The sequence below is a fragment of the Tachyglossus aculeatus genome, chromosome 16 (assembly GCF_015852505.1).
Source record: "Tachyglossus aculeatus isolate mTacAcu1 chromosome 16, mTacAcu1.pri, whole genome shotgun sequence".
In the NCBI taxonomy this organism is placed as follows: Eukaryota; Metazoa; Chordata; class Mammalia; order Monotremata; family Tachyglossidae; genus Tachyglossus; species Tachyglossus aculeatus.
Genome location: NC_052081.1, coordinates 5,028,419 through 5,046,845, shown reverse-complemented (window position 1 = coordinate 5,046,845; position 18,427 = coordinate 5,028,419). Strand labels below are relative to the sequence as shown.

The 18,427-nt window shown below is 50.1% G+C and overlaps 1 protein-coding gene across 1 annotated transcript; it reads right to left on the bottom strand.

Annotated features, from left to right (window-relative positions):
- Positions 1–6,332: 6,332 nt before the first annotated feature.
- On the bottom strand, positions 6,333–17,785 carry SFT2D2 (SFT2 domain containing 2). Its single transcript, XM_038758148.1, has 8 exons — positions 17,706–17,785; positions 12,238–12,324; positions 11,986–12,071; positions 11,327–11,408; positions 10,347–10,382; positions 10,116–10,174; positions 9,366–9,395; positions 6,333–7,211 (listed from the first exon to the last, which is right to left on the bottom strand). Exons 1-8 carry the CDS (start codon positions 17,766–17,768, stop codon positions 7,172–7,174), a joined length of 483 nt encoding a protein of 160 aa, XP_038614076.1. The 5' UTR covers positions 17,769–17,785; the 3' UTR covers positions 6,333–7,171.
- Positions 17,786–18,427: the final 642 nt, after the last annotated feature.

The following is an 18,427-nucleotide window of genomic DNA, read 5'->3' as shown; positions in this document are numbered from 1 at the left end:
AACTTACTCAATTGTCCTCTGCCAAGTGCTTAGTAATTATAGCAATAATGATGGTATTGGTCAAGCGCTTACTATGTGCCAGTTGCTGTTCTAAGCGCTGGGTCGATACAAAGGAATCAGGTTGGACATTGGCCCTGTCCCACATGGGGCTCACCGTCTTAATCCCCATTTTACAGATGAGGGAACTGAGGCCCAGAGAAGTGAAGTGAATTGCCCAAGGTCACACAGCAGACAAGTGACAGTGCCAGGATTAGAACCCATGACCTTCTGTCTCCCAGGCCTGTGCTCTATCCACTACACCATGCTGCTTCTCTAGTACAGTGCTCTGCAAACAGGGGATTGTAAGATTCATTCAATAGTATTTACTGAGCACTTACTGTGAGGCTGAGCACTGCACTAAACGCTTGGAAGAGCACAATGCAACAATAAACAGACACATGCCCTGCCCACAAGCTTCCAGTCTAGAGATGCCAGAGAGCAGGGGTTGTATCTACTTACTCACTCGTCCTCTGCCAAGTGCTTAATACAGTGCTCAGCAAACAGGGTGGGGGTAAGATGCAGGGATATCTGCTTATTCTGCTGTAGTACAGTGCTCTGCACACAGTAAGTGCTCAATAAATACCACTGATTGATGGGTTGATAGTGACCCTACACCATCATGAATAGATGGTGAGAGACCCCTATAGATAGGGACCCCCCCCCCCAGCCCTCAAGAAGATCCACTTGCTGGGCATTTTCAGAGAACATCCTCATCTCTCCCATCTAATTTGGCCAGAATCCTCTAGGTTCTGAGTTCAAACAATCAATGGTAATTGTTGAGCTCCTACTATGTTCGGAAAGCACCGTACTAAGCCCTTGGGAGACTTCAATACAACAGAATTAGCAGACATGTTCCCTGCCCTTAGCAAACTTGCTGGGGGGTGATCTTTGGAATCTGAGGTCATGGGTTCAAATCCCGGCTCCGCCAACTGTCAGCTGGGTGACTTTGGGCAAGTCACTTTACTTCTCTGGGCCTCAGTTCCCTCATCTGTAAAATGGGGATGAAGACTGTGAGGCCCCCGTGGGACAACCTCATCACCTTGTATCCTCCCCAGAGCTTAGAACAGTGCTTTGCACATAGTAAGCGCTTAATAAATGCCATTATTATTATTATTATTATTATTATTATTATTATTATTATCTGTGGAGTGTTGTAGTGGTGGGAGGGGTCACCTCCAGCTGGCCCCCTGAAGAGAAAGGTCTGCTTTATTCCTGCACACAGTTAACGCTCAATAAATATCATTGATTGATTCACACACACACACTCTCTCTCTCTCTGAAGTGAGCTCTAAAATAGGAATCCCCAAAACAAGAAAATGAGGGGATTGATTCCCGTTGATTCCTTGGCCTTTTCCCTGATCCTGCATGTTCTCTTTTTCCCATTCTATTGCTGATCCTATTGGACGAGGACCCAAAAACAGTAGAAAGGGGAAAAGGGTGATATTTTCTGAGGTTCCAATTCAGACTAAAAGGTTGAATGGTTTGGGAAACGTCACCATCCAGGTGAAATCGCGGCAACCGTGTTTCCCCATCCTCCTGTTCTAGGCTCCGTCCAATGTGGAACAAGTAGGGTGGCCAACTGGATTTCCCTTTTTCAGGCTGTCTGTCCGCTGCCGCTGTAGTCCCATCCTGGAAGGAGAGGTGGGGATGTAATAATACATAATAATAATAATAATAATAATAATAAGAATAATAATAATACATCATCATAATAATAATCATAATGGAATTTACTAAGTGCTTACCATGTGCAAAGCACTGTTCTAAGCACTGGAGGAGCATGGGGGATAGTGGCGGAGGGGCTGGGGGTGGAGGAGGCTGGGGGGTGGAGGTAATAATAATAATAATAATAATAATAATAATAATAATAATAATGGTGGCATTTGTTAAGCACTTACTATGTGCGAAGCACTGTTGTAAGCACTGGGGGGGATACAAGGTGATCGGGTTGTCCCACATGGGGCTGACAGTCTTAATCCCCATTTTACAGATGAGATAACTGAGGCACTGAGAAGTGGCTGCACAAGGTCACACAGCTGACAAGTGACTAAGCTGGGATTCGAACCCATGACCTCTGACTTCCAACCCATGCTCTTTCCACTGAGCCACGCTGCTTCTCAATAATAATGGCATTTATTAAGCGCTTACTATGTGCAAAGCACTGTTCTAAGCACTGGGGAAGTTACAAGGTGATCAGGTTGTCCCACAGGGAGCTCCCAGTCTTAATCCCCATTTTACAGATGAGGTAACTGAGGCACAGAGAAGTTAAGTGACTTGCCCAAAGTCACAGAGCTGACAATTGGCAGAGCCGGGATTTGAACCCATGACCTCTGACTCCAAAGCCCAGGCTCCTTCCACTGAGCCACGCTGCTTCTCTAGAAGCAGGCTGAGGAGGGGCCTAGAGGGGTGGAGGGACTCTGGGGGGGCTGGGAAGGGGTCAGAGAGACTACAGGGGTGGAATGGTTATGTACAACTATATGGTTGTACATATTTATTACTCTATTTATTTATTTATTTTACTGGTACATATCTATCCTATTTATTTTATTTTGTCGGTATGTTTGGTTTTGTTCTCTGTCTCACCCTTTTAGACTGTGAGCCCACTGTTGGGTAGGGACTGTCTCTATGTGTTGCCAATTTGTACTTCCCAAGCGCTTAGTACAGTGCTCTGCACATAGTAAGCGCTCAATAAATACGATTGATGATGATGATGAAAGGCAGGGGAGTTGGGAGGGTGAAGGGGTTGGGGGCAAAGGAGGGAAGGGGATCCTGGGGGAGTCAGAGGGGCAGGAGGGACAGGAGTTGCTGGGGGATACGAAGGACTGAGGGGTCACAGGGGCTGGAGGGATGAAAAGTCTTGTGCGGAGGGTCCAAGGGCTGGGAGGCTGGGGGGCAGAGGGGCAGGGTGTCGTGGGGCCTAGTTCAGCGGGGCCCTGGTGACCCCTGCCCGGCCACAAGGCCCAGGCCTGGCATGGATGCGCTCGGGGCTCCGTCCCCCGGCCGTCTCTGGGGTCCCTGCCCAGAGCATACCCCTCTGCCCCCCACGGCCCCCAGCCCTGGGCCCAGCAGCAGGGACACCCGACACCGCCGCCCGCCGGGAAATCCAGCCGGGCCCTGTGCTAGGGCCTAATTAAGTTGGACAAAAAGGCAGCTGCTCCGGCCCCCCTTCTTTCCCCCACCGCCCCCCATCTCCACCGCCCCCGCCCCAGCTCTAATCATCGGCCAGCAGCCCGGAGATTACGGGCCCATTCATCTCCCATTACCGGGCCGGCCCACCGCCCACCACCCCCCGGACCTCTGGGGACCCCGGCTTCCTGGAACAGGTCTCCTTGGAGCCCCAGTTGGGTTCACAGGGATGCAAGGGGAGGGGGGAAGAGGTTGGGCCCCCCAGCCTCACACCTGCCACGCTGGCCAACGTCACGAGGAAGAGGCCAGAGAAAATTAAATCCCAAGCAGTACGGGCATGCTGCTTCTGTTTATTGTTGTAGTGGACCCTCCCGAGCATTTAGTACAGTGCTCTGCCACAGTAGACACTCAATAAATACAATTGACTGACCTCCTTCAGGAAGCTCGCTATCATTAAACCACCTCCCCACCTTCTATTCCCCCTTGAAAAAAGGCAGCTATTTCAACCCTTCTTCCCATCTCCGTCACCCCAGCCCCACCATAGCACCCTCCCAGTACTTAGGTACTTATATTTACACCCGATGTCTTCCTCCTATCACTAGACTGTAAGCTCGTTATGGGCAGGGAATGTGTCTGCTGCATTGTACTCTCCCAAGTTTTTACTACAGTGCTCTGCACATAATAAGCATTCAATAAATGCCATGGATTGACTGATTGTAATCTATTTTCTGGTCCATCTCCCCTCCTTGAGGGCAGAAATCATGTCTTCTAACTCTGGGGTACTCTCCCCAGTGTTTCGTCCAGTGCTCTGCACACGATAAACTGTGAGCTCCTTGAGGGCAGGGATCATGTCTTGTTAACTGTGATATTCGCTCCCAGGAGCTTAGTTCAGTGCTCTTCACCCAGTAGACACTCACTCGATATCGGGAGAGGTCCCAGAGAGCTGTGGGCAGTGACTTGTGAGGATGGACAAGCGGGGTAGGGTGGCTGGCCAGACCCCAGGGGGTGAAGATTGGAGAGGGTTTTCTCTGCTAAAAAAAACACCCTCCAGGGTATGATCTGCTGTGGTGCTCTGGCCAAAAGCAAGAGAATCCAGGGCATGGTTTGGGAGACACTGTGGCCTGTGGGAACAGCTAAATAATCAGAAGTCCCAGGTTCTAGTCTAGCCTGCTGTGTGACCTGGGGCAGGTCACTTAACCACTCTGGGCTCAGCTAAAACACAATCATCTCCCAAATGTGCCAACCCCACGCTACCAGATGTGAAAACGAAGCCCTCGTTCCATCGCCTCTCATCCACCCCCCTGACCCACAGCCCGGCTAGAAATGACCAGTCAGCACCGGGGCTGGAGGGCACACAGAGCCAAATTTTAATCGGAAAACAATAACAAAGGCAGTGATGGTTGCCATGGGACTACAGGAAAGACTAGCAGCTGTGGCCACGGGAGTGGGGAACAAATTTCAGGTCAGGGGAGGTCGTCAAAGGACAGACGGGGGCCCGGGGAAGAGAACTTTCTGAATAAGAGTTCTAATAAGCTAATGTAGCAGCATAGAAAACTAGGGAGGAGTTTCTGCATGATTAGAAAAAAAAAATCTCTGGTTCAGGTCAAGGGTGAAGTAGCTAGTCACATCAGGAGACGAAGCTGTGTTCAGTAGATTGCTAGGCCAGTGAGGGATGTCTGTCAAGGGCTCCCTTTTCTACCTCAGCAGTCAGAATCCACCCCTGACAAGTGATGGAAAAGTCAGACTTTTTTTTAAAATAGTATTTAAGTGCTATCTGCCCAGCACCGTTAAGTGCTGGGGTAGATGCAACTTTATCGGGCCATACTCGGTCCACCCCACATGGGGCTCAGAGTCTAAGCAGGAGGGGCACGGTATTGAATCCCCATTTTTCAGTTGAGGAAACCAAGGCACAGAGAAGTGACTTGCCCAAGGTCACACAGCAGGCAAGTGGTGGAGTCAGGATTAGAACCCAGGTCCTCTGGCTCCCAGGTCTGTGCTCTTTTCACTGGGCCACGTTGTTCTCCGAGATGCAGCCATGTAGCCCCACAGATGTGGGGGAAAATAGCTGTGTAGGAAATATATTCCAAACATATAACGGATGCAGACTGCAACATCAAGAGGAAAATATATCTGTTTGGGAAATATATCCCAAACATATAATGGATGCGGACTGCAACATCAAGGGGAAAACCAGTGTTGAAAACTTTGCTCAAATGAGGCAGCCCCCATGTCCATGTGCAAGAGGCGCAGGGATGCTGTGTTGAACCTCTCTTCCCAGGCAGCATCAAACAGGGAATCTGATCCACCCTCACGCTGGATCCTGATATCCCGCTTGTGAGGGCCCCAGGCCTGTGGAACTCATCTTGGTCCGAGATATTTTGTCTACTCTTTTCAGAGTAGCCCAGCTGGTGACATTTGGTTTTTTTTATTATTATTTTAAATTAGTCTCCAGTATTCGCCCACATCTTAAGAAGAAAAAATCACTTTAATTCATTTCCATCTCTGCTGGGATGAAATCTCTGGGCTGTCAGGCTTGTAGCCGAAAGAGGTTGTGTGGGTTGTCGGAAACTGAAATCACGCGGTCCACCACGTCAGAGGGCAGGGGCAGGGCAGGACTTCTTCTCCACTACACCCCTCCCTCCTCAGTCTGGGAAATACTCTGCCCTGCCTCCTGAGCTCCTCCCCACCCCTTCTTCAACTGCTTCCCTGCCCGGAAACCAGGAATCCAGCTGTGGTTCAAGGGCCCACCCAACGTTCACTAGCTGCTTTCAGACGGCTCCGGGCAGCAGAGCGCAAGGCTCGGTTTCTCGGGCTAGAGGGAAAAGCTGCCCCTTTGGTGGTGGGACGGGATTATTGGAGGCAGTGGGGAGGGGAAGACTGCAGGGATAGCTGCCCGCATACACCTGCAGCATTCTGGGCTGTTGGAAAAAAGGCACTTGGCTCCCTGGACCAACCACAAGGCCACTGGAGGCAACCAGCCCAAATTAGCCTACTTTGATTTTGGAGGGGAGAAGGCAGTCAGGCCTCCCTCCTCCGTAGCTGAGAAAAACGGGGTCAACGGGACAATTCTGGGAGCCCCGTAAGGGGTGGGGCTGTGTCCAGCCTCCATTTGCTGTATCTCCTAGAGCTGCCCTGTCCCAGTGATTAACACACCATCAATGCTTCACGCCCACCATGATATTTACATGCTGTAGCTACTTTTGCTTGCACCCACGGGAGGGGAAACGGAGGGAGAAACAGGGTGGCCGGTGGAAATTTCCCACGGGGAGAGAGAAGGGTCGGCATGATGGCTTACGCCACCTTCGCTGGGATCCATCCTGAGATGGAGGAAGAGCAGGGGGCAGAGTGACCTCAAAGTGTGGCTAAGGGGATGGACAGATGGGTCACGCATAAAAGAGTGGGGGGTTGGGGAGGACAGAAAGGCAACCCCCAGTGGCCTCTTCCTGCTTTCAGCTTCAGCCTCCTTGTCGCTCCATCTCAGACCAGCTCCTGCCCTGGTTTGGGATAAGGGAGGGCAGAGAACACGGGAAAAATGGGCACCGGGAAGCAGGAGATGTGGCCAGAGATCAGGACTCTCAGGTGGAATGTGGAAGCGGGGAGAGCTAAATGTCCGAACCCTAATCAGAAGCCTCTTTCCTCTCCTGGCCTCCCACGGCGAGGATGGCCCTGGCCTCTCTGAAATGGTGGCCGGGCCAGGGTGACCAGCCCACGGGGGGTGAGGGGCAGGACCCAGATGGCTCTCTGGCTGCTGGGAGGAGAAGTCGTCCCTGAGGTCAGGGCGGGAACTAGCTGGGCATCAACCCCCGCTTGGAGATCTCTTAATTCCTAGAAATCCAGCGAGGCCCAAGCCAGGGACCGAGACTCGTTTTCAGTCATTTGTCCGAGAGGGGCTCCCTCCGGGGTGTGGGAGACGGCTTGCTACCCGGACCCCTCAGGGCTGGCCCAAAGCAGACGCTGGAAGGCACTGGTCGGGGGAGAAGCGAAAGTGCGAATGTACTTATCCAGCTTATGCCAGGCACGCAGCGAAGCACTTCTTCACCGCATCCCTGGGGAGAGATCACAGGAGTGGGAACGTGAGGAAAGGGAGAAAGTGTCTACCAGCGCTGTTGTAGTGTATACTCCCAAATGCTTAGTCCAGTGCCTTGCACACAGGAAGAATCCAATAAATATAGCTGATTAGGTGGCAAGAACAAACTTCGCTCTCTGGGATGAGCCGTTTCCCACTCCCATCCCTTCCCTCCACACGGGATGTTTACACCCCAGGGACCACAGTCCACTCTTTTCCCTCTCCTCCTCCCCATCCCCCCCCGCCCTACCACCTTCCCTTCCCCACAACACCTGTATATATGTTTGTACAGATTTATTACTCTATTTATTATACTTGTACGTATTTACTATTCTATTTGTTAATGATGTGCATTTAGCTTTAATTCTATTTGTTCTGATGACTTGACACCTGTCCACATGTTTCGTTTTGTTGTCTGTCTCCCCCTTCTAGACCGTGAGCCCGTGGTTGGGTAGGGACCATCTCTATATGTTGCCAGCTTGTACTTCCCAAGCACTTAGTACCGTGCTCTGCACGCAATAAGTGCTCAATAAATAAGAATGAATGAATGAATGAACACTGGGGGCCAAGAGACAGGAATTCTCTGCTTCACCACACTGCGGCCAGGCCTCTAACTCCTGCCCGGAGATGTGGGTGCAGGTCACAGCTGTCTGTTCTCAGCCAATGACTGTATAAATTCCCCTGCTAATTCCCCTGCTTCCTGTAGTGTTTCACGTTCTCCAGTCGTCGGATGGGGCTACAGCCAGAGATCTGGAGGGAGCCACGGGGCCCAGGGAGAGGTCAAAGGTCACCTTTGGAGCCCACAGTCTGATTTGGGGTGCAGGGCAGATCTGGGACGCCTCAGCCGTTTTCTTTTCCCCATCCTCTCACCCCAGGGCAGACGGCACCGTCCAAATGCAAGCAGTTCTGCCCGCCCCCCTCAGGCGGGAGTTTCCGCTTGGGGGCTCTTGCCACGTTATCCCAGTTCCTCCGGGTCCCCCAGCCCACCCCTAGGCCCTGTGCCAACCGGTGCCTGGGCCCAAGGGCTCAGGTTCCCGATCTCAAACTTGCCCCCCTCCCCACATGGCCCGGCCCACGCTAACCATCGCGACCACATCCTAACGGCCAAAGAACCTGGGCCTGAGGCGAATTACCAAACGGAGAAGAGACCGGTGAAAACAGGAAGTCCCAGTGGCAATCGCTGAGAGCAATTGTCCCGGCTCCTCCACGGAGAGGGAAGGACGGAGAGGACGACTGAACCAAGTCCCGCTTTGCAGCACCCACCCTGGGCAGAGGCCGTTTCGGTGGAGCTGAGGGCTGCTGGGTTAAGGGGGACACTTCGTGCCCAGGCCCCAGTAGAAGAGAAGCAACTCTAGTCTGTAAGCTCACTGTGGGCAGGGAATGTGTCTTTTATTTTTATATTGTCCTCTCCCTAGTGCTTAGTACAGTGTTCTGCACACAGTAAGCGCTCAATAAATACAATTGATTGCAGCAGCGGGGTCTAGTGGAAAGAGCCTGGGCCTCGTTGTCAGAGGGACTGGTTCTAATCCTGGCTCTTCCACTTGCTTGCTGTGTGACCTTGGGCCTGTCACTTCACATCTCTAGGCCTTGGTTTCCTCAACTGTAAAATAGGGATTAAATACCTGTTCTCCCTCCTACTTAGACAGTGAGTCCCATGCGGGACAGGGACTGTATCCAACCTTATTAACCTGTAGTAGTAATAATAATGATGGTATTTGTTAAGCGCTTACTATGTGCCAAGTACTTTCTAAGCGCTTGGGTAGATACAACATAATCAGGTTGTCCCATGTGGGGCACACAGTCTTAATCCCCATTTTACAGATGAGGTAACAGACACAGAGAAGTAACTTGCCCAGTCACACATCTGATAAGTGGCAGAGCTGGAATTAGAACCCGTGATCCTGACTCCCAATCCCTTGCTCTTTCCACTAAGCCACACTGCTTCTCTTTGAACAGTGCTTGACGATAATTAAGCACTTAACCAATGAAATACCATTAAAAAAAACCCAGAGGATGCTATCTCTGCTTTTCCAGGGCTTTCAAGCCTGCCTCTTCAGCATTTAAAGTCAATGGTTCCACAATGCTTCTCCGACAGCAATGAGGGCAGGAAGACAGACACAACCCCAGAACTTACCTGGCAAATGGAATGAAGGAAAGACTGTACCTAAAAGGGAAAAAAAAAAGACAAGACAACACGCAAATCAATCAGCGCATCGTCAGAGACCACTCACAGCAGTCCTCCCAGGTAGTGGTACCCCATGAGAACCAACAGCCCTCTTCAACCCAAATTTTGTCAAGTATCAATTGAATAATGAATTACTTATTCAGCTGTCTCACCCTCACACATCTTTACAAGTTCCTGTTGTGGCCTTATTCCCATTCCCTGACTCCGTCTCCCCTGTCAGATTTTAAGTTCCTTGAAGACAGGGAATAATAATCACATTTGATAAGCTCTTACTCTGTTCCCATCAACTTACCAAGTGCTGGGGTGGATGCAAGATATATAGATCAGATACAGTCCCTGCACCAGTTAAGTAGGAGAGACAACAGGAATCTTATCCCCATTTTATAGATGAAGGTGCTGAGGCCCACAGAGGTTATATAAATTGGCCAGGGTCACACAGCTAGGTCGCAGCAGAGCTGGGAATAGAACCTAGGTCTACTGACACCCAATCCTATGCTCTTTCCACCACGACACAGTGACACCATTAAGACAACAAATGATCCCAGGGCACCAATTTGGGAGCCCAATGGGGTGCATGTCCCCTGATACAATCAAGGGTTCCCTTCCATACCTTCCCCACCATTTGTGGGAACCCCCGGGGTTTTTCCCAGGGTGGTCTCCGACAGTCCCACTACTGTCATTTGCCAAACTAGTACTTACCACGTCAAGGCTAAAGACTGCAAAATGCAGAAGATGACAGCAAGGCCTTTGTTCTTCCACTGAAAAAAATAAAGACATCAAGTCACGGCTGTCCAATGTATCCCTTTCTCATATGTCCCAGGGTCCTTAGTACAGCACACGGCATCCGATGGATGCTCAATAAAGACTATTAAATTCACGAGTGCGGCCATCAGCCAGAGATACTGGATGGGCAAACCCAAATCCACTTACCCAGAAGGCAGAGCACAGGGTCAGTATGAGGCACAACTGGATAGAAATAAAGAGAATAACAAGAATAAGCATTAGTAGACAACGCCATTATCCTTCCTGTCTCACAAGCCTGTATCCTAGGCATTCTCAGCTCAACTCTCATTCAACCCACATAATCTGTCACCAAATCCTGTCAGTTCTGCCTTTGCGATTTCACTAAATATCCACCCAAATTGCAACTGCTCATCCTATCCTGACTTTACTGCATCAGCTTCCTCACTGACCTCCCTGCTTCCTGACTCTCTCCATTCCAGGCCATACTTCACTCTGCTGCTTGGAGCACCTATTAAAAAAAAAGTCAACCCACATCTATCACTCCTCAAGAATCCTGGGGAGAGGGATGTGCCCCAGCAGAAGATGGGAGGAAAAGAAGGGGAGGCTTATGCTTGGGGGAAAATTCTAAGTAAAGGGGATGGATTAAAGGAAACAAGCACAGAGGAGTTAAGAGACTTGCCCAAGGTCACACAGCAAGAAACTGGCAGAGCCAGTTTTAGAACCCAGGTTATTGTTTGGGTCAGCATGGCCTAATGGAAAGAGCAAAGTGTGTTTTTTAGGGGTGTTTTTTTAAGGAATTTGTGAAGTGCTTACTGTGTACTGGCATTGTCCTAAGCACTGGGGTAGACACAAACTAATCAGGTAAGACACAGTCCCTGTCCCGCAAAGGGCTCACAGTCTAAAACCCCATTTTACAAATGAGACAACTGAGGCACGGAGATGTGATGTCACAGGGCAGACAAGTGGCGAAGCTGGGATTAGAACCCACGAACATCTGACGCCTAGGCCCAGGCTCTACCCATTAAGCCATGCTGCTTGTGCAGCGTGGGTGCACGTGTTTTTTTGGTTTTGATTTTCTACACCACGGTCCCTACTCCCCTCAGAGGCCGCAAAGACTCCCGACCCCTCACAGGGGAAGTCAAACCAGGCAGGCAGGCGTCACTTACCAACATCACAATGGTGGCGATCAAGCGCGTCATCTCAAACATTCTCTTCAGCTGCTTCATGGGTCCCATGAGGAAGAGTGTACTGGAACAGGTAAGCAGCAAGGCACCCCAGCCACTCGAGACCGAGACAACACGGCCGCCAAGCAACGCCACGCAACCCAGCCCCGAACGCCCGGCGCCTCCCTGAGCCCCGCCCTCACTGTCTCCCTGCAGACTTTGGGGGAGACTTGGTTCTCATGGGGTACCACTCCATCAGAGGACTGCTGTCAGTGGTCTCTGAGAACGCGCTGACTTCTCGAAAGATGGGCAGCTAACTGATTTGCCCAGCGAAGGCAGCGCGGGAGAAGCTACAAAAAGGTGCCATCTTCCCCTCGAGCGTGAGGGCCGGGACCGGGGGGGACTTTGATGACCCGACAGGCCTGAGAGGTGCCATTTTGGGCCCTTGTCAGCTCTGACTGAAAACCCTCCAGCTTCATTAGATGCCTGGGGAAATCTATGCAATCAGCTGACCCAGCTGTGGGCCCCTTTGGACTGGCTTTTCCTGGAGTTTCCTCAGCAGGGCCCTGCCAGCCTGGCCTCCTCAGGAGCGAAGAAATAAATTAAGGCCGAGAAGCGACACCCTCCCTCATCCCCCGCCCTGCCAATGCCCATCGGGTTACCTTCCTAGTGATGCGATGTTCCCAAACGTGTAGAAGACGGCAAAGAGGGTCAGGCCTTTAGAAGGCACCCACAGCAAGAAGGTTCCCTGGATCACCAGAGGCAAAAAATAAAATAAAGTCAACCCCAAAAACTCCCCTCTCCCCTACCCTGGTCCCCTCCCCTAGATCTCTGCAGCTTCCTGAGCGCCAACAGTGTGAAATCACCCAGCGACTAAAGTAGCAACCCATCCAGCTAGAAACCAAGGACCTTACCAGCACAGAGAACAGAATGCCGATGGCAAAACACGCGATGAAACCTTTAATTCTGGTGCCCCAGCTTAAGGAAGGGGTATCAATCACCTGGGGGGCAAGGAGATAGAAGACACAGACAAATAAGTACAAAGAAGATCGCACTTAGAAGCAAGAGAACTCAGGGAATTCAGAATAATTATAATAGTAATAATTATGGTATTTGTTAAGTCTTAATATGTGCCAAGCACTATTCTAAAAGGTAGGGGAAGATACAAGATAATTGGGTTGGTCAGAGTTCCAGTCCCACCATCTAAGGCAGAAGTCTCTGCACATAGTAAGCGCTCAATAAATACGATTGATGATGAAGGAGAACTGGTATTTAATCCCCATTTTGCAGAGGGGAAAACTGAGGCACAGGGAATTAATCAAAGGTATTTCCTGAATGCTTACTGGGTGCAGAGCACTGTACTAAGCACTTTGGTTTTTGCTTAAATGGTATTTGTTACGCACTTACTATGTGCCAGGCACTGTACTAAGCACTTAGGAAAGTACGATATAACAATAAGTAGACACATTTCCTGCCCACAGTGAGCTTACAGTCGAAGAGGAAACAGACATTAATATAATTAAAACGGACACATATGGACATAAGTGCTGTGGGGTTGGGAAGGGGGATGAATAAAGGGAGCAAGTCAGGGAGACGCAGAAGGGAGTGGGGGCTTTTAGACTGTGAGCCCACTGTTGGGTAGGGACTGTCTCTATATGTTGCCAACTTGTACTTCCCAAGCGCTAGCGCTCAATACAATTGATTGATTGATTGATTGGGAGAGGAAAGGAGGGCGCAGTCAGAGAAGGCCTCAGTGTGCCTTCAGTAACGCTTCGAAGGCGGGGAGAGAAATCATCTGGAAGATTTGAGGAGGGAGAGTGTTCCAGGCCAGAGGCAGGATGCGGGCGAGGGGTCGGCGGCGAGTTAGACGAAGTCAAGGAACAGCGAGAAGGTTAGCACAGTTCTCGGCACATAGTAAGCTCTCAACAAGTACTACTGATTGATTGGTTTCCCCAGCAGGGCCCTTTTACTGTGCTGGTCTAACAGGAGCCAAACCAGTCCATAAAGGCTGCAGTGACCGAACCGGCTTCCCCACCCAGCCCTGTACAAGACCAGAATCCACCGAATAGCCATGCTATTTCCTAAGTCCTCCTTCTGGCTCAAGCGCTGTACTGAGACACAATAATGATTAACAATTATGGCACTTATGAAACATTTACTAAGTGTCTGGCACTGTATGAAGTGCCGGGGTGGATACAGGTTAATCAGGTTGGATGCAATCCCCGTCCCACATGGGGCTCACGGTTTAAGTGGGAGGGTTGTAGGATTTAATCCCCATTTTACAGAGGAGGAAACTGAGGCTGACAGAAATGAAATTTTTTTAAAATGTTATTTAAGTGCATACTCTGTATCAAGCACTGTTCTAAGCACTAAGCTCAACAAGAGGGGCACAGTTCATGGCCCACATGGGGCTTGCAGGCAAGTAGGAGGGAGAACAGATATCGAATCCCCATTTTGCAATTGAGGACCCTGAAGCACAGAGAAGTGACTTGCCCAAGGTCCCACAACAGGCAAGGATAAGAACCCAGATCCATTTTCCTTAAAAAAAAAAATGGTATTTGTTAAGTGCTTACTATGTACCAGACACTGTACAAAGTGCTGGGGTACATGAAAGCTTGTCAGGTTGCACCCAGCCTCTGTCCCGCATGGGGTTTACATCTTAATCTCCATTTTACAGATGAGGTAACTGAGGCCTAGAGAAGTGAAGTGACTTTCCCATGGTCACACAGCAAGCAAGTGGCAGAGGCAAGATTAGAACCCAGGTCCGGGTTCTTTCCACTAGGTCATGCTGCTTCACAAGATAAGATCGGACACAGTCCCTGTCCCAGCTAAGAGGGACGGAGAGCAGGGGCGAACTTCATACCCATTATACAGATAAGGCAACCGAGTCCCAGAGAGGATAAGCACCTTGCTAATGTCTCACGCTGCAGGGCAAGTGAGCCGGAGGCCTTAATTCCAAGCCCTCTGCTCTTTCCAATCAGCCATGCTGCTCTCTATTAGGAGAAACAATGTGGCTTAGTGGAAAGAGCCCGGGCTTGGGAGTCAGAGGTCGTGGGTTCTAATCCTGACTGCCATGTGTCTACTGTGTGACCCTGGGCAAGCCACTTAACTTCTCTGAGCCTCAGTGATCTCATCTGGAAAATGGGGATTAAGACTGTGAGCCCCACGTGGGACAACCTGATCACCTTGTATCCCCCCAGTGCTTAGAACAGTGCTTTGCACAAAGTAAGCGCTTAACAAATACCATCATTATTATTATTATTATTACTAGGTACTGAACTCAGTAGGTGCTCAATACAAACAACAATTACATCAAAATGTAATTTAGGCCAATTGCTCCCTAGCCAAAAAGTTAAAAAAAAGGAGAGGGAGGGGAAAATGAAAAAGAAATTAATCAACTGCAATACGCTATGATAAAAAGTAGACAAGGGTACACTGACTGAAACGTAACCTTCAGTTAAGAGAATGAGTGGCCTGCGAGGGTATCACTCTGCACGGGTAACCTAAGACAACAGACAAGACGTCCAGAAGAGGTACTAAAGTCTTTAAAAAAGAACTTGGTAGGGGGAGGTGTCAGAGCCGATAGCCTGCTTCGCTTCATCTTTTCCACGTGGTTTTCTAGTCATCATCATCATCATCATCAATCGTATTTATTGAGCACTTACTGTGTGCAAAGCACTGTACTAAGCGCTTGGGAAGTCCAAGTTGGCAACATATAGAGACAGTCCCTACCCAACAGTCCATGGATGCCCTGTGGGCAGGGAATGTACAAGTCTCTAGACTGGAAGCTCTTTGTGGGCAGGACACCTATCTACTGACTCTGTTGTATTGGACTCTTTCAAGTGCTTCACTCCAGCAATCTACACACGGTAAGCGCTCAAGTAAATAGGATTGATAGCTTGATCTGAGTCATAAACAATCTGCAGTGCATAGTCTACAGGGCTGTCAGGCTCTCAGTAGGCTAGGGCAGAGGCCTGTTTTAGATAATAATAATAATAATGGCATTTATTAAGCACTTACTATGTGCAAAGCACTGTTCTAAGCGCTGGGGTGGTTACAAGGTGATCAGGTTGTGTCACGGGGGGCTGACAGTCTTAATCCTCATTTTACAGATGAGGTAACAGGCACAGAGAAGTTAAATGACTTGCCCAAAGCCACACAGCTGACAAATGGCAGAGCTGGGATTTGAACTCATGACCTTTGACTCCAAAGCCCGGGCTCTTTCCACTGAGCCACGCTGCTTCTCTACTGGATACTGGAGTGGGGGGTATGGGTCGGCCTTTGGTTATGAATAATAATAATTATGGCATTTGTTAAGTGCTTACTATGTGCCAGAGCAAATCGGGTTGGACACAGTCCCTGTCCCATGTGGGGCTCACAGTCTCAATCCCCATTTTCCAGACGAGGAACTGAGGACCAGGGAAGTGAAGCGACTTGCCCAAGGTCACACGGCAGACAAGCGGCGAAGCCGGAATTAGAACCCATGACCTTCTGACACCGAAAGTGCTCTATCCACTACACCTGCCTGGGTCTTTGGTGGGGGCAGAGCGCAATTCTTTACTGCCCCAGAAGCTCTGATCTGACTGTCAGCAGTCAATCCAACAGTGGTATTTATTGAGCACTTGTGTGCACAGCCCTGTACTAAGCGCTTGGGAGAGTACCCTACAGTGGGTAGACACATTCCCCACCCACAAGGAGCTCAAGTACTACAATGCTCATAGAAATAATAATAATTCTAGTGATAATTATTATTATTAGGGCGTTTTGAGAGGACACATACCAATCAGGAAGGTGGAACTGAAACCTAATGGGCTGAACGCTAGAAGCTGTGTTGGGAAGCACCCGAGTCTGGGAGTCGGAAGGCCCTGTGTTCTAATCCCGGCTCCGCCTCTTGCTGGCTGTGTGACCTTGGGCAAGTCACTTCACTGGGCCTCAGTCCCCTTATCTGCAAAACGAGGATTCAATGCCTGTTTTCTCTCCTCCTCCACTGTGGGCAGGGAATGATCTCTTATCTGTCAGCTCCTTGGGGGCAGGGAAGGTGTCTCCTAACTCTACTGACTCTGTGGCAGTGGACTCTCCCAAGGGCTTAGTACGGTGCTCAATAAATAATAATAATTATGGTATTTGTTAAGGGCTTAACTATGTGCCTGCTTTCTCTCCTACTCCACTGTGGGCAGGGAATGACCTCTTATCTGTCAGCTCCTTGTGGGCAGGGAAGGTGTCTCCTAACTCTACTGACTCTGTGGCAGTGGACTCTCCCAAGGGCTTAGTACGGTGCTCAATAAATAACAATAATTATGGTATTTGTTAAGGGCTTAACTATGTGCCTGCTTTCTCTCCTACTCCACTGTGGGCAGGGAATGATCTTTTATCTGTCAGCTCCTTGTCGGCAGGGAAGGTGTCTCCTAACTCTACTGACTCTGTGGCAGTGGACTCTCCCAAGGGCCTAGTACGGTGCTCAATAAATAATAATAATTATGGTATTTGTTAAGCGCTTAACTATGTGCCTGCTTTCTCTCCCACTCCACTGTGGGCAGGGAATGACCTCTTATCTGTCAGCTCCTTGTGGGCAGGGAAGGTGTCTCCTAACTCTGCTGACTCTGTGGCAGTGGACTCTCCCAAGGGCCTAGTACGGTGCTCAATAAATAATAATAATTATGGTATTTGCTAATCAATCAATCAATCGTATTTATTGAGCGCTTACTGTGTGCAGAGCACTGTACTAAGTGCTTGGGAAGTCCAAGTTGGCAACATACAGAGACAGTCCCTACCCAACAGTGGGCTCACAGTGTAAAAGGGGGAGACGGCGAACAAAACCAAACATACTAACAAAATAAAATAGAGATGTACAAGTAAAATAAATAGAGTAATAAATATGTACAAACATATATACTATGTGCCAGGCACTGTACTAAGCGCTGGATTGGACTGTGCCACGGATTAGACAGTATCTACTCCAGTGCTCGGCTCAAAATGAGCGTTTAACACCAATACCCGGCTTTGTTGATTTTCTATTTTCTTCTCCACGGGCAAAGAGGGGAGGAAGGGCGAGGTGGGTGGAGTGGGAGGGACCCAGGTCCCACCCCAGCCCCCCAAATCCCCCTGACCCTTGACCTCTCTCCTCCGAGGGAGGCCCTCCAGGGAGCAGCGCGGGATGGAGAGGGAAGAGAAGGGAATCAATCAATCAATCGTATTTATTGAGCGCTTACTGTGTGCAGAGCACTGGACTAGGCGCTTGGGAAGCACAAGTTGGCAACATAGAGAGACGGTCCCTACCCAACAGTGGGCTCACAGTCTGAGGAAGAGGGAGGGACACCTGCACAACTTTTGGGGGGGGTTGGGAGAGGATGTGTCCGGTCAGAATGCGTGCCCGGTTGCTCACCTCGGCCAGCCCGCCCCGGTCCTCCGTGTCCTGGCCGCTCAGTACCTTCTTCAGCTTGTCCATGGCCCTGTTGGCAATGCCCACCCTGCCAGCCCCTCTGCCCACCCCTTCCGGGCTTTATCTCTCCGCCCACCGCCCCCCGATGCCCCGCCACCCGGAGCCTGCCAGGAAAGCGTTGGGAGGAGGAGAAGGGAGGAGTAAGAGGAGGGAGGAGTTAGAGGAGGAAGAGGAGGAGCGTGGCCTGATAGAAAGAGCCCGGGGCTGGACGGCAGAGGAACTGGTTTGTAATCCCGGCCCTGCCACCTGTGTGAGCTTGGGCAACTCACTCCGCTTCCCTGGGCCTCAGTTACCTCACCCGTAAAGGGTGAGCTTCAGGTGGGACAACCTGATTAAATTGCGTATTTCCCGGCCCTTAGTTCAGGGCCTGGCACAGGATAAGTGCTCCGCAGACACCACAAAAAAAGGTTCATCAGGTAGACAACAGATACCACTAATAAAGCTCATCAGGTAGACAACAGATGCCACAAAAAAAGCTCATCAGGTAGACAACAGATACCACAAAAAAAGCTCATCAGGTAGACAACAGATACCACAAAAAAGTTCATCAGGCAGACAACAGATACAACAAAAAAAGCTCTTCAGGTAGACAACAGATACCACAAAAAAAGTTCATCAGGTAGACAACAGATACCACAAAAAAAGCTCATCAGGTAGACAACCGA

Coding starts and splice junctions, on each gene's coding strand:
- SFT2D2 (XM_038758148.1), bottom strand. CDS start 17,768: ATGGACAAGCTGAAGAAGGTACTGAGCGGCCAGGACACGGAGGACCGG. Junction 10,383..11,326: donor TCGCCACCATTGTGATGTTG/GTAAGTGACGCC, acceptor ATTTCTATCCAG/TTGTGCCTCATACTGACCCT. Junction 7,212..9,365: donor TCCTTCATTCCATTTGCCAG/GTAAGTTCTGGG, acceptor ATCTCTCCCCAG/GGATGCGGTGAAGAAGTGCT.